The sequence below is a fragment of the Dipodomys spectabilis genome, unplaced genomic scaffold (genome assembly GCF_019054845.1).
Source record: "Dipodomys spectabilis isolate Male_0828 unplaced genomic scaffold, ASM1905484v1 ptg000330l, whole genome shotgun sequence".
Taxonomy (NCBI): Eukaryota; Metazoa; Chordata; class Mammalia; order Rodentia; family Heteromyidae; genus Dipodomys; species Dipodomys spectabilis.
Genome location: NW_024871007.1, coordinates 141,902 through 155,754, shown reverse-complemented (window position 1 = coordinate 155,754; position 13,853 = coordinate 141,902). Strand labels below are relative to the sequence as shown.

At 52.8% G+C, this 13,853-nt stretch overlaps 1 protein-coding gene across 1 annotated transcript; it reads left to right on the top strand.

Annotated features, from left to right (window-relative positions):
* Positions 1–12,019: 12,019 nt before the first annotated feature.
* On the top strand, positions 12,020–13,363 carry Drd1 (dopamine receptor D1). The gene has a single exon (XM_042665511.1). The coding sequence runs from the start codon at positions 12,020–12,022 to the stop codon at positions 13,361–13,363; it is 1,344 nt and encodes a 447-aa protein (XP_042521445.1).
* The last annotated feature ends 490 nt before the right edge of the window (positions 13,364–13,853 follow it).

Here is a 13,853-nt window from a genome sequence, read left to right as displayed (position 1 = left end):
GGCGCGTCCCCCACCCCCCGAGCGCGTCCCCCCCCCCCCCCTCAAGCGCGTCCCCGCCCCCAGCGCGTCCCCCCCCCCTCAGCGCGTCCCCACCCCCAGCGCGTCCCAGGCCTCCAAGCGCGCGTCCCCCCCCCCCCCAGCGCGCGTCCCCCCCCAGCGCGCAATCCTCCCCAGTGCGCGCCCCCCCCCCCAGCGCGTCCCAGGCCTCCAAGCGCGCGTCCCCTCCTCCCCCCAGCGCAGGTCCCTCAAGCTGGAGCCCAGGCGCGCGCGTTCCCGAGACCCTCCAAGCGCGCTCCCGCGGGGCCGCGAGGCCCGGCTGGCCTGGCCCGGCTGCCCCTGCGCACAAGTCCCGCAGGCCGCTGTGCACCCTCCCCGTGTCATCACCGCGCTCTGGGCCCATCTCTCCTTCATTCCCTTTGCTTCCCCTCAGTCGGCCTGTCTGCTTGTCTGTCCTGCCTCTCAGTCGGCCTGTCTGCCTGTCTCCCTGCCTGTCTGCCTCCCTGCCTGTCGGTCTGCCTGCCTGTCTGCCTGCCTGTCTGCCTGCTTGTCTGCCTGCCTGCCTGTCTGCCTCTGTCTGCTGGTCTGCCTGCCTCTCTGTCTGCCTGCCTGTCTGTCTGCCCTGTCTGCCTGCCTGTCTGCCTGTCTGTCTGCCTCTGTCTGCTGGTCTGCCTGCCTCTCTGTCTGCCTGCCTGTCTGCCTGTCTGTCTGCCTCTGTTGGCTGGTCTGCCTGCCTGTCTCCCTGCCTGTCTGCCTGTCCGTCTGCCTGCCTGTCTCCCTGTCTGCCTGTCTGCCTGTCTGCCTGCCTCTTTTTCTCTCCCCCGCTGCTCTCTCTTTCTTCTCCCCCCACCCTCACCTTCCACCCTTCCCTCTCTGTCCTGGGTTCCAGCTCAGGCTTCCTTCTTGCTGGGCGGTGGCTCAGTGACAAAGGGCTTCCAGAGGCCAGGCCTCACCGCAGCGGCTGGAAACCGATCCTCAGCCTCGGAACTCCTCTGCATGTGTAACCAGCCGCCAGGTGGGGACTCAAAAGATTTCAACACCCAAGATGGAGTCAGGCACCCGCCGCTCCAGCAGCTCAGGAGGCTGCGACCCGAGGATCCAGGTTCAAAAACCAGCCCAGGCAGGAAAGTCCATGAGACTCTGATCTCCAATAAACCACCAGAAAACCAGAAGTAGTGCTGTGGCTCAGGTGGGTAGAGCGCCAGCCTTGAGCTGAAGAGCTGAGGGACAAGCGCCCAGGCCCTGAGTTCAAGCACTGGCACACACACACACACACACACACACACACACACACACACCCCATGAATAAACAACTAAAAATAAAAAGGAAAACAAGATCAACACATAGCCCCCCCTCACATCAGCACCCCCCAAAAGAGTTCTTCCTCTAGAAAAGGAAATGCGTTTGAAAACAAGTGTAAAACTTTCACCTGTGAAACGCGGCCCGGGGAAGCTCAGTGAAGCCTGGAATCCCAGCCGGTGTAGGAGGCAGAGATCTGGAGGACTGGGGCTGGAGGCCGGCTGTGTGCAAGAAATCGAATCCCAGAGCCTAAAATAGGGCGACACCCCCCCCCCCCCAATAAAAAACCCCTCATCTCAGTCAGTGAACAAAGTAGAACATGGTGGCTGACTTTTGCCTGCGGTGGGAGAAACAGAGTCTGGTTTAGGATGAAAAGAACAGACAATTAAAATTAAATCAATTTAAATTAAAGCAGATACTGGGCCAGAGGCATAGTTCAAGTGGTGGAGGTGGATCTGGGGGGGGCAGGGTACAGTGTACAAATTTTGTTGCCTACCAAGGCAACAAAACACCAGACAAAACCTTGCCACAATGTCGTTAACAGGCAGAAGTACTACAAAGCCATGGCTGATGGCCAGGCCTGGCGCTACAAATGTATCCATTTTCCATGGCTGCAAGCAAGCTCCACTATAAACCACAAAACCCGAGGGCATTCCAAAGAAACATTGGTTTGGGCTAGGCCCTTGGTTGGCGATGGCTGCTACTGGCTTTCTGGGCATCACAGACCTCTGGCCAAGGTGTTTGGGGGGCAGAGGGGGGGGGGGGGGGATCTTGGCTGGCACAGCTGGAGGCCTGGGCACTATTCATACAACCTTGCGCACCAGACCTGCATGTCAACTGCTTCATATTAATTAAGGTAAGAAACAGAGCCCGGCACCAGTGGCTCCCGCCTGTCATCCTAGCTACTCAGGACGCTGAGATCTGAGGATCACGGTTCAAAGCCAGCCAGGGCAGGAAAGTCCGTGAGACTCTGATCTCCAAAGAACCACTCAGAAACCACAAGGGGCGCTGTGGCTCAAGTGGTAGAGCGCTCGCCTTGAGCTGAAGAGCTGAGGGACAGCGCGCAGGCCCAGAGTTCAAGCCCCAGGACTAGCACAAAATAAAAATCTGCATTAAATACATAATTGGACATGTTAAAATGAAACTCCCTTGTACCACTGAATTATAAAAACAAAAATCTACTCTCAGAGATGGCCGACAGGGGGGCAGGAGAGACACAGGTTTTCTTTTCTTTTTTTTTTCCTTTTGCAAACAGCTTTTCCAGTCTTGGTTTGGTTTCTGTTGTTGATGATGATTGTGGGATTTGAACTCACGGCCTTGGGCACTGTCTCTGAGCTTTTTCACTCAAGGTGAGGCTGTCTGTCACTTGAGCCACAACTCCACTTCCGGTTTTCTGGTGGTTCATTGGAGATCAGAGTCTCACAGACTTTCCTGCCTGGGCTGGCTTTGAACCGTGATCCTCAGATCTCAGCCTCCTGAGTAGCTGGGCTGGCAGGCGTGAGCCACCTGTGCTGGGGCCAGATGTTTTTATTTAGTTTAATTAATTTATTTAGTTTCTCAGATGTCCTTTGAGCAGCGATGGGCATCACGTGACATTTATTATGTGGTACCAACCACAAAACCTACATTTTAAAAACCGGTTTTGCTTGAGAAAACCCTACGCCTTGGGGACTGTGTTTAGCCATCCCGGGACCCAATGAATGAACCGTGTAATTTGTTGATTTAATCAAGTCATGTCTTGCTCCTCCTTTGATTGGCCTCCATGCGAGTCAGGGCCTTAACTCTGGCTTTAGAAGGAAAACCACACCTGGGCTCTAGGACGCTTTTGCTTCCGTTTATGAATTTGTTTTTTTCATGCTTTTCAGCATTTTTTTAAATCTATTTTTTTTTTTTTTTTTGGTAATGATCCTGAATCTTTGTCTCAGATTAAGCTGTGTGGTGTGGAGAGTTATTTTCCTCTCCCCCTCCCTCCCTCCCTCATTCTCTCTCCCTCCCTCTCCCCTTCTTCCTTTCCTTTCCCTTCTTCCTTCCTTCCTTCCTTCCTTCCTTCCTTCCTTTCCTTCCTTCCTTCCTTCTTCCCTCCTCCCTTCCATTTCCTTCCTTCCTTCCTCCCTCCCTCCCTCCCTTCCATTCCCTCCTTCCACTTTCCTTCCTTCCTTCCTTCCTCCCTCTCTCCCTTCCATTTTCCTCCCTTCCATTTTCCTTCCTTCCTTCCTTCCTTCCTTCCTTCCTTCCTTCCTTCCTTCTCCCTCTCTCCCTTCCATTTTCCTCCCTTTCATTTTCCTTCCTTCCTTCCTTCCTTCCTTCCTTCCTTCCTTCCTTCCTTCCTTCCTTCCTCTCTCCTCCCTTCCATTTTCCTTCCTTCCTTCCTCCTCCCTCCCTTCCATTTTCCTTCCTTCCTTCCTTCCTTCCTCCCTCCCTCCCTCCGTTTTCCTTCCTTCCTTCCTTCCTTCCTTCCTTCCTTCCTTCCTCTTCCTTCCTCCCTCCCTTCCGTTTTCCTTCCTTCCTTCCTTCCTTCCTTCCTCCTCCCTCCCTCCCTTCCGTTTTTCTTCCTTCCTTCCTTCCTCCTCCCTCCCTCCCTTCCGTTTTTCTTCCTTCCTTCCTCCTCCCTCCCTCCCTTCCTTCCTTCCTTCCTTCCTTCCTTCCTTCCTTCCTTCCTTCCTTCCTTCCTTCCTCCTCCCTCCCTCCCTTCCGTTTTCCTTCCTTCCTTCTTTCCTTCCTTCCTTCCTCCCTCCCCCCCTTCCATTTTCCTTCCTTCCTTCCTTCCTTCCTCCTCCCTCCCTCCCTTCTGTTTTCCTTCCTTCCTTCCTTCCTTCCTTCCTTCCTTCCTTCCTCCTCCCTCCCTCCCTTCCGTTTTCCTTCCTTCCTTCCTTCCTTCCTCCTCCCTCCCTCCCTTCCATTTTCCTTCCTTCCTTCCTTCCTTCCTTCCTTCCTCCCTCCCTCCCTTCCATTTTCCTTCCTTCCTTCCTTCCTTCCTTCCTTCCTTCCTTCCTTCCTTCCTTCCTTCCTTCCTTCCTTTCTCTCTCTCCCTCCCTCCCTCCCTCCCTCCCTCCCTCCCTCCCTCCCTTCCTTCCTTCCTTCCTTCCTTCCTTCCTTCCTTCCTTCCTTCCCTTCCTCCCCCCTTTCTCTCTCTCTCTCTCTCTCTCTCTCTCCCTCCCCCAAACCCTGTCACCATCTGCCAAATTGAGAAATGACCTGTAGGCCCTCATCAGGGCCAAGCAGAGGTAATCATTGGTGTTCTGGAATCTTCCAAATTAAGACTCAAACCTCTCTCTCTGTCTCTCTCTCTCTCTCCCCCCCCCCCCCAGCTTTCCAGTCACAGGAGGTGGATACAGGCGGCTATCTCTTGGCGATGGCGGGCTTGGGCGGCACACAGGCCTCCAGCCTCACCATCTCCTTCCCTCTGTGCCGTCCAGCAAATCTCTGGGCCTCCTCTGCTGGGCCTCCACTTCCTCTTGGCTGAGCTGGGGAGGGGGGGGGCGGTGTCTGTCCATTCTCTGCCTCCAGGAGCGGGGTGGGGGGCTTCAGCTGACCCATGGGGGGGGAAGGAGGGAAAGAATATTGTAGAGAAAGAAAACCTACTACTACTACTACTACTAACAATAACAACAGCCACAACAATAATAAAGAAGCTGTAAGTATAGTGAAAGGCCCAGGATGACCCCAGGGTGAGGGGTCAGCCACAGGGAAGCAACCCGTGCATAAGGGATCCTCAGCAATGATAGCTAGGAATGCTCCCGTGGAGTATGTAAATTAAGGACGCTCCCTGGCCGGCAGATAGATGGTGGGCGCCTGTTTGGTAGCAGGCCAGCATTGCCGCTGATGTTCTTCAGCATCTAGAACTTTCCTCTGGGTGACACAGGCCACAGAGGTGCTAGCTCCCCAGGGCTGTGCGGGACAGGGCCTCCACCCAGGCCTGCCATGGGGCTTTAGGATCACCCACCAGCTGGTGCCATAGCTCACGCCTGTCATCCCAGCTACTCAGGAGGCTGAGATCTGAGGATCCCGGTTCAAAGCCAGCCCAGGCAGGAAAGTCCATGAGACTCTGATCTCCTATGAGCCAGCATAAAAGATGGAAGTGGAGCTTGTTTTATATTTGTGCATATGTATTACATAATTATATATTATATAATTGGTATATTAATATATAATAAGATATACTATATGCAGGAAAACCCAGGAGATTTTTTTTTGCCAGTCCTGGGACTTGAACTCAGGGCCTGGCCGCTGTCCCTGAGCTTTTTCTGCTCAAGGTTAGCACGCTACCACTTGAGCCACAGCGCCACTTTTGGCTTTTTCTGAGTATGTGGTACTGAGGAATCGAACCCAGGGCTTCATGCATGCTAGGCGAGCACTCTACCACTGAGCCACCTTCCCAGCCCACCCAGGAGATGTCTTATATTTAATTTTCTTTTCTTTTTTTTTTGCCAGCCAGGCTAGTGAACCCAGTGGCTTGTAGTTCATTTAAATCAAAATAAATACGGGGGCTGGGAAGGTGGCTCAGTGGGAGAGCGCTTGCCTTGCACGCCTGAGGCCCTGGGTTCGATTCCTCAGCACCACATAAGCAAAAAGAAAAAAGCTGGAAGTGGCGCTGTGGCTCAAGTGGTAGAGCGCTAGCCTTGAGCTGAAGAGCTGAGGGACAGTGCCCAGGCCCAGAGTTCAAGCCCCACAACTGGATCCAAAAAATAAAATAAAATACGAAAGATGCTTCTCTGTCTTTCGCCTCTCTTCTTCCTCTTCCCCCTCTCCCTCCTCCCCTCTCCCCTCTCCCTTCATCTCCCTCCCCCCTCCTTCCGCTACTCCTCCTCCTCCTCCTCCTCCTCCTCCTCTTTCTTCTTCTTCTTCTTCTTCTTCTTCTTCTTCTTCTTGTCTTCTTCTTCCTCCTCCTCCTCCTCCTTCTTCTTTCTTCTTCTTCCTCCTCTTCCTCTTGCTCCTCCTCCTCCTCCTCTTCCTCCTCCCTCTTCCTCCTCCTCCTCTGCTTCAGATTCAGGTTCAAATCGCATGGAGGGGTCATTTGGTCATTCTATTTCTGGTCAGCATCTCACCCACTCAGCAGCTGAGGTGAAGCTGCCCGCATCAGATCACGAGACAGCGCTCAAGAAAGAACCCCAGAAGTTTCCTCTCCTCCCTACCCCTCAAGGAATCTGGGGGTGTCTTCACCAGAAGCTAAAAGCAGACCTTGGGCTGGGACAATGCCACAAAAGGGGTCACCAAACAAAATGAAATTCGAGGTAACACTTTCTTACCTGTACTGACCTGTATAGTATTCCAAGGACAGGGATCTGGAATGTGTGTGCGGGCGTGCATGCATGCGTGTGTGTGTGTGTGTGTGTGTGTGTGTGTGTGTGTGCACCCATGCATGCACAGGATGGTCCTGGGGCTTGAACCCAGCCCAGCGCTGTCCCTGAGCTATTTTTGCTCAAGGCTGGCGCTCTACCACTTGAGCCACACCTCCACTTCTGACTTTTTGGTGATTTAATTTGGAGACAAGAATCTCAGGGACTTTCCTGCCTGGGCTGGCTTTGAACCATGATCTCAGCCTCCTGAGTAGCTGGGATGGCAGGCACTAGTGCCAGACATTCCTGGCTTTTCTGTCTCACAGAGCTTTGATTTCCAGTCTCAAGAGCTCATTCCAGCCGTTTCTTTGTGACAAATAAACACCTTCCCTTGGGCCTCCTGTTTCTCAAAAGGGCCTCAAAATGCCTCACTCTAAAGTGACTTAAACCAATTGTATAGACACGGATAAACCATTTCTGTGAATTAGCCTGCCTTTTCTGTTTCTGAGACTCACCAGAGGTTATGACTTTTTATGAGTAAGTGCATTCATTTTGGCTTTCAAGCAAATTGAATCTCATGGCAATTGTATATTGTACTTTGTACAAAAGCGATCTGTCGTTTAGCATTGAGAAATTAACTCTTGGAGGATAAAGATGTGATCTAGGCTCACAGTTGTCATTTTAATACAGACCATAATAGCTGGTCAATAATAAATAAGCAGTCAACATTATCTATGGGTATCTGGGTGCTGGTGGCTCACGCCTGTCATCCTAGCTACTCAGGAGGCTGAGATCTGAGGATCGTGGTTCAAAGCCAGCCTGAATCCGTGAGACTCTTATCTCCAATGAACCACCAGAAAAGCGGCTGTGGTTCAAAAGTGGTAGAGCGCTAACCTGAAGCAAAAGAGCTCAGGGATAGCACCCAAGTCCTGAGTTCAAGACCCACAACTGCCAAAAAAAAATTTTGGATTTCATGACAGCATTTATAACCATTTCAACCCCAAGGAAAGAATTAGCTTTGTACCAAGATTAGTCTGGGACAAACTTGTTCCAAAAATCTCTCAAGACTGAAAAATTTGTTTGTAGGTATGTTTTGTTTGGTGCTGTGGCTGGGGCTTGGACTCAGAGCATTACAGTCTTGCTTGGCTTTTTGGCTTAAGATTAGTACTCTACCTCTTGATCCAAAGCTCCATTATTTTTGGCTTTTTGGTGGTTCATTGGGGAAAAAAGGGTCTCACAAACATTCCTGCCCAGGCTGGCTTTGAACTGGGATTCTCAGATCTCAGCGTCCTGAGTAGCCAGGATGACAGGCAGAAGCCACTGGAACCGGGCAAAGAAGGGAAGATTGGTTTTTTTATTTTTATTTTGAAAATACCGTACAGAAGGGTTACAATTACATGAGCAAGGTCATGAGTACGTTTCTTATCAAGCATTGTTGCCTCCTCCTTTGTTTCCCCTTCCCATCCCTTCCCCTGCCCCAGCCAAAGTTGTAAAGTTCATTTTTTGACATAATGTCTTGTACATCTCATTGTTGCAATGGGTCCACCTGTATCCCTACTTAAACAATTTGTTTTTCCCTTCCCTCCCCAAATTATACCAACATCCAAATACAGTGAAAGCAGGAGTTATACTGTGGAGGAGGGACATACAAAGCAACAAAGAAATCATCTTATAAATATGTTAGAAACAATCGCAAGAAAGAAAAACCATTTGAGTCCTTACCTTGGGGTTCATTTCGCCTAACATCAACTTATCTGACCGTTTCTGCTTGTCCTAGACATATACTAGATAATGCAAATAAGGGAAACCATGGGACCTATGTTTCTTTGGGCCTGGCTTACTTCACTTAATATAATTTTTCCCAAGTCTTTCCATTTCCTAACAAATGGGGCAATGTCGTTCTTTCTGATGGAGGCATAGAATTCCATTGTGTATATATACCACATTTTCTTGATCCATTCATCTACTGAGGGGCATCTGGGTTGGTTCCATATCTTCGCTATGGTAAATAATGCTGCAATAAACATAGTTGTGCTGGTAGCTTTAGTGTGGTCTTGTTTGTGATGCTTTGGTAAATGCCCCAAAGTGGGATTGCTGGGTCATAGAGGAGCTCTATAGAACAAAAATGGAAGAGTTGGGCACTGGTGGCTCATGCCTATCATCCTAGCTATTCAGGAGGCTGAGATCTGAAGATCATGGTTCGAAGACAACCTGGGGAGGAAAATGCATGAGACGGCTATCTCCAATAAACCACTAGAAAACCGGAAGTGGCGCTGTGGCTCAAGTGGTAGAGCGCTCGCCTTGAGCTGAAGAGCTGAGGGACAGCGCCCAGGCCCAGAGTTCAAGCCCCAGGACTGATTAAAAAAAAAACTCAGAAAGAAAATAAATAACTTTCAAACCTCCAGCCAAACTGTCAGTTCCTCTGAAATTCACACTTGGTGCAGAGTGGAGCCCTGAGATTTGAGCTGCATTTTATTTTACTTTTCTTATAGCCCTCAGAGGCCAGAGAGGTCCAGTGTGTCAGAAGTGTCCAGGCATCAAAGAGAAATAGTTCAGTGTCTTTTCTTCTGGTAATGAGAAGCAAAGCCAGGAAACAGGAGGTTTTTCCTGAATCTTCTTTCCTTGTCTCTGTATTTGGGAAGATGCCTGATTTTCTACTTGGCTTTCTAGGCCTTTCTCTCTACATCGGTGTTGCTGGGCATCTGTGGCTCACGCCTGTAATCCTAGCTACTCAGGAGGCTGAGATCGGAGGATCGCAGTTCAAAGCCAGCCTGGGCAGCAAAGTCTGTGAGACTCTGATCTCCAATGAACCACCAGAAAACCGGAAGTGGCACTGTGGCTCAAGTGGTAGAATGCCAGCCTTGAGCTGAAGAGCTGAGGGACAGCGCCCAGGCCCTGAGTTCAAGCCCCAGGACCAGAAAAAAGAAAGTGTGTGTGTGTTGTATAAATAGATACACAGAAACACAGATACCTAGTACATAGATATGGATTATATATACTGTATATTATATATACTGGCATCCGAAAAGTTCTACACACGTATGTCTACCTATGTGTATTTAATTTTGCCAGTCCTGGGGCTCGAACCCAGGGCCTAGGCCCTGTCCCTGAGCTTTATATTTGCTCAATGCTGGTGCTCTACCACTTGAGCCACAGCTCCACGTTTGACTTCTGTTTTGCTTTTGCTCGTTCATCGGAGATCAGAGTCTCACGGACTGTGACCTTCCCCCGGGGGCTGGCTTCGAACCGCGATCCTCAGGTCTCAGCCTCTAGAGTAGCTGGGATGGCAGGCCTGAGCCCCTGGGTCCGGGCTAGGTTTCTGAGTCTGCGCCATCTTTCCTCCCCAGTGCTTGGCTCGCGAGGAAATGCGGGTTCCACCCGTGAACGTGGCCCCCCAGAGGCTCCTGGCCCGGCCCCGGGCGGGTGGTGGGGTGGGGTGGGGAGGGAGCAGCCGCAGGGCCGGGGGTTCGGATCCCGGCTCGGCGGGCTGGGCGGAGGAGGTCGGTGCAGTGTCCGGGCGCCGTCAGCAGAGGGCGCGCGCGCGCGGAGCGCATGGCTGGGGCGGGGGACTGGGGTGGAGGTTTCGGGGCGCTCGCGGGGCGCGGGGCGCAGGCGACAGACAGTCGGGTCTGACCGACCGCGGCTGGGGGGACGCGCCCTCCAACCTGGGAGGTCTCGGGGGCGCAGCGCATGGTGAGTACCTGCGGATCGCGGGGTGGAGAAAGTGGGGGGCGGGAAAAGGGGGGGCTACCCAGTGTCTCCCCCCCCCCCCGAGCCTGGCTGTGGTGGTGCTTTGGGTAGAACTTGGGGTTCCCCCCATCCAGAGGACAGATGGCTGTCCTGAAGTGGGCCGCGGGGATGGGGAGTTGGGGAGGGGAGGGGGAAGGGAAAAAGGGGTGCGTTTCTTTTTTTGGGGGGGGGGCGGCGGTGATTGCAGCTTAAGTTGCTTGAGTTTGGGCAGGGGAAGGGGTTGTGTCTCCTGGCATCCTGCAGAGGAGTTTCGGGGTTCACTCACCTCCCCCTCCCTCCCCACTTTGCCCGCAGCAGCCCCCTCCCCCTGACACCCCCTTTTTCCCCTGCCCCCCCTTCCCCCTTCCCCCTCCCCCCGGGGTGATGGGGGGGAGGGGAACCACGTGTGGCTGTGTCTGACAAACTCTGCCAGTCAAGCGCGCAGTCCGCCCTCTTGGGGCGGGCAGGGGAGGGTTCTTGGGGTGCACTGCACCCCACCCCCACCCCACCCCCAGGGTGCGTGTGTGAGCGGGGGAGACCCAGGCGGGCCGCTGCCGGCTTCCAGGATCGGCTCTGGAGAGAGCCACACCGGGAGGAAGTCACCGGAGGAAAGCCAGGAAACCCAGCCAAGAGACTCCCAGGGAAGGGGTTTGGGGGACCCCCCCCCCCCCCCCCGCCGCCGCCCTGCTCCCTGGATCCTGCTCTGCTTCCCCCCCCCACTGGAGCTGCAATTTGCCACCGTTGATTTTGGGGTACCTGATCTAAGATCTGTCTGTCTGTCTGTCTGTCTCTGTCTCTCTCCCACCATCTCCCAAACCATCCTTTGGTGATTTTTACGCATCGGGGAATTTATCTGGGTGTCTCTCTCCACCCCCCCCCCCCCCCAATTTCTTTTTCCACATTCGCGGCTGGTGATTTTCTTTTCTTTTTTAAACCACATCAAGCGTGGGGTGGGGGTTTGCTTCCTGTCCTGATCTGATCCTCAGCTCCAGGGGCGTTTGGAGAGAGACCATAACCTCCCTCGCCCCCCAACTCTCAAGACACAGGTAGGTGATGGTCTTGACCCTGCCCGGCCTGCTCAAGCCAGTTCTGGGCCACAGATCTACTTCATGACGTCTTGATCAGTATCAATACCCCTTCTGCTTTAACAAGAAAAAGCAATTAATTCCCTATTACTATGATTATTGTTTTTTAGGGTGTTCGGAGGAGCTTGAAGGCAGGAAAGGGGATGCGTTTGCACAACCGGGCAGCCCAAGGGGCCAATCCCCCCCACCCATACACACACCCGATGCATCCTGACCATCAGGCGATCGCCATGGACGGACTCCATCCAGGACATCTCTGACAGGCTGGTTTAGCATGGATCCCAAGATGAGTGGCTTCCTGGGGGGGAAACCCGGAAACCAACCGATGCTTGTGACAACGCCTTGGGACGAGGGACTCAGAAGACGGTGGTAGAGAGCCCCAGGGACAGGCTGAATCTGATGGGCAGGGAGAGGTGAGGGGTCCCCCCCGATCGATCATGATCTCAGGCCTACGGTGTCTGGGTACCAGGGGTTATTTGGTGAGTGAAGTACTTTGTCGGATCTGCTAGGAGATTGTTTTCTCCTTGACGCAAGGAAGGGGTGTGTGTGTGTGTGTGTGTGCATCCAAGCTCAGATCGGCTCCCCCCCCACACACCCCTCTTTTTTTGGGGGAGGGGGGGAGAGGAGGGAAGATGAATCTCAACAATTCCAGCATGGATGGAGCCAGCGTGGTGGTGGAGAGAGACTTCTCCTTCCGAATCCTCACGGCGTGTTTCCTGTCCGTCCTCATCCTGTCTACCTTACTGGGGAACACGCTGGTCTGTGCGGCCGTCGTTCGCTTCCGACACCTGCGATCGAAGGTGACGAACTTTTTTGTCATCTCCCTGGCCGTGTCCGATCTCTTGGTGGCCGTATTGGTCATGCCCTGGAAAGCTGTGGCCGAGATCGCTGGCTTTTGGCCCTTCGGCTCTTTCTGTAACATGTGGGTGGCGTTTGACATCATGTGCTCCACGGCGTCCATTCTGAACCTGTGCGTGATCAGCGTGGACCGCTACTGGGCCATCTCCAGCCCTTTCCAGTACGAGAGGAAAATGACCCCCAAAGTGGCGTTCATCCTCATCAGTGTGGCTTGGTTGCTGTCTGTCCTCATTTCCTTCATTCCTGTCCAGCTGAGCTGGCACAAAGCTAAACCCCCCGGCCCCACGGGAGGCAATGCCACCACGCTGGTGGCCGAAGCAGCCACGGATGATAACTGTGACACGAGGCTGAGCAGGACATACGCCATCTCCTCTTCCTTGATCAGCTTTTATATCCCCGTGATCATCATGATCGTCACCTACACGAGCATCTATAGAATTGCCCAGAAACAGATCCGGCGGATCTCGGCCCTGGAGAAAGCAGCCGTCCACGCTAAACACTGCCAAGTGGCCACGGGCAACGGGAACCCCGTGGAGTGTTCGCAGTCGGAGAGTTCCTTCAAGACGTCCTTTAAAAGGGAGACCAAAGTCCTCAAGACCCTGTCGGTGATCATGGGGGTGTTCGTGTGTTGCTGGCTGCCCTTCTTTATCTCCAACTGCATGGTGGCCTTCTGTGAATCTGGCGAGACGCAGTCCTTCTGCATTGACTCTACCACCTTCGACGTGTTTGTGTGGTTCGGGTGGGCCAATTCTTCCTTGAACCCCATCATTTACGCCTTCAACGCTGATTTCCAGAAGGCCTTCTCCACCCTTCTGGGCTGTTACAGGCTTTGCCCTGCCACCAACAATGCCATCGAGACGGTGAGCATCAATAATAACGGGGGGCCCATGTTTTCCAGCCATCACGAGCCACGAGGGTCCATCTCCAAGGAGAGCAATTTGGTGTATTTGATCCCACACTCCGTGGGCTCCGAGGACCTAAAAAAAGACAAAGTCACAGGGGCCACCAAACCCTTAGAGAAATTGTCCCCTGCTCTCTCGGTCATTCTCGACTACGACACGGATGTGTCCCTAGAAAAAATCCAGCCCATCACCCACACAGGCCAGCACCCAACTTGAGCCACTGCATGAGAGGAGAGAGAGAGAGAGAGAGAGAGATCTTGGCCACAGGTGTTGGTCCAGAAAGCAAAAGGAGGGGCTGGAGGTGTGGCTCAGGTGGTGGAGCGCCAGCCAGGAAGCAAAAAGTGTCACCCATTGAATCTCATGTCTTGGAAACAACCACAACAATACAATAGACACATTATATATATATTAAACAAAAATAATAAAGACCAAAAGCTTAATGGGAGAGTTGCTCTCAGGATGTACTGCTCATGTGTGAAGAGCTCTCTGTGACTTTCCAACAAACAGCTGTGGGTATTTGCCAAGGCATTCTGGTGTATTTTTCTGGTGTATTTTCTTCATCCCCGTGGATGCCTTTCGGACTTGTGGAAAGACTCAGTAGACAACGTCTTTGGCTCTGAAATTGGTTTGCAAGTGGAAGACCTTAGGACTTTAAGGTTTTGGTTTGGGCTTTTAAAAAGGGCCTAGAAAGCCACCACGAACAGCT

Bases quoted from the DNA above. Each gene is read 5' to 3' on its own strand.
- Drd1 (XM_042665511.1), top strand. From the start codon at position 12,020: ATGAATCTCAACAATTCCAGCATGGATGGAGCCAGCGTGGTGGTGGAG.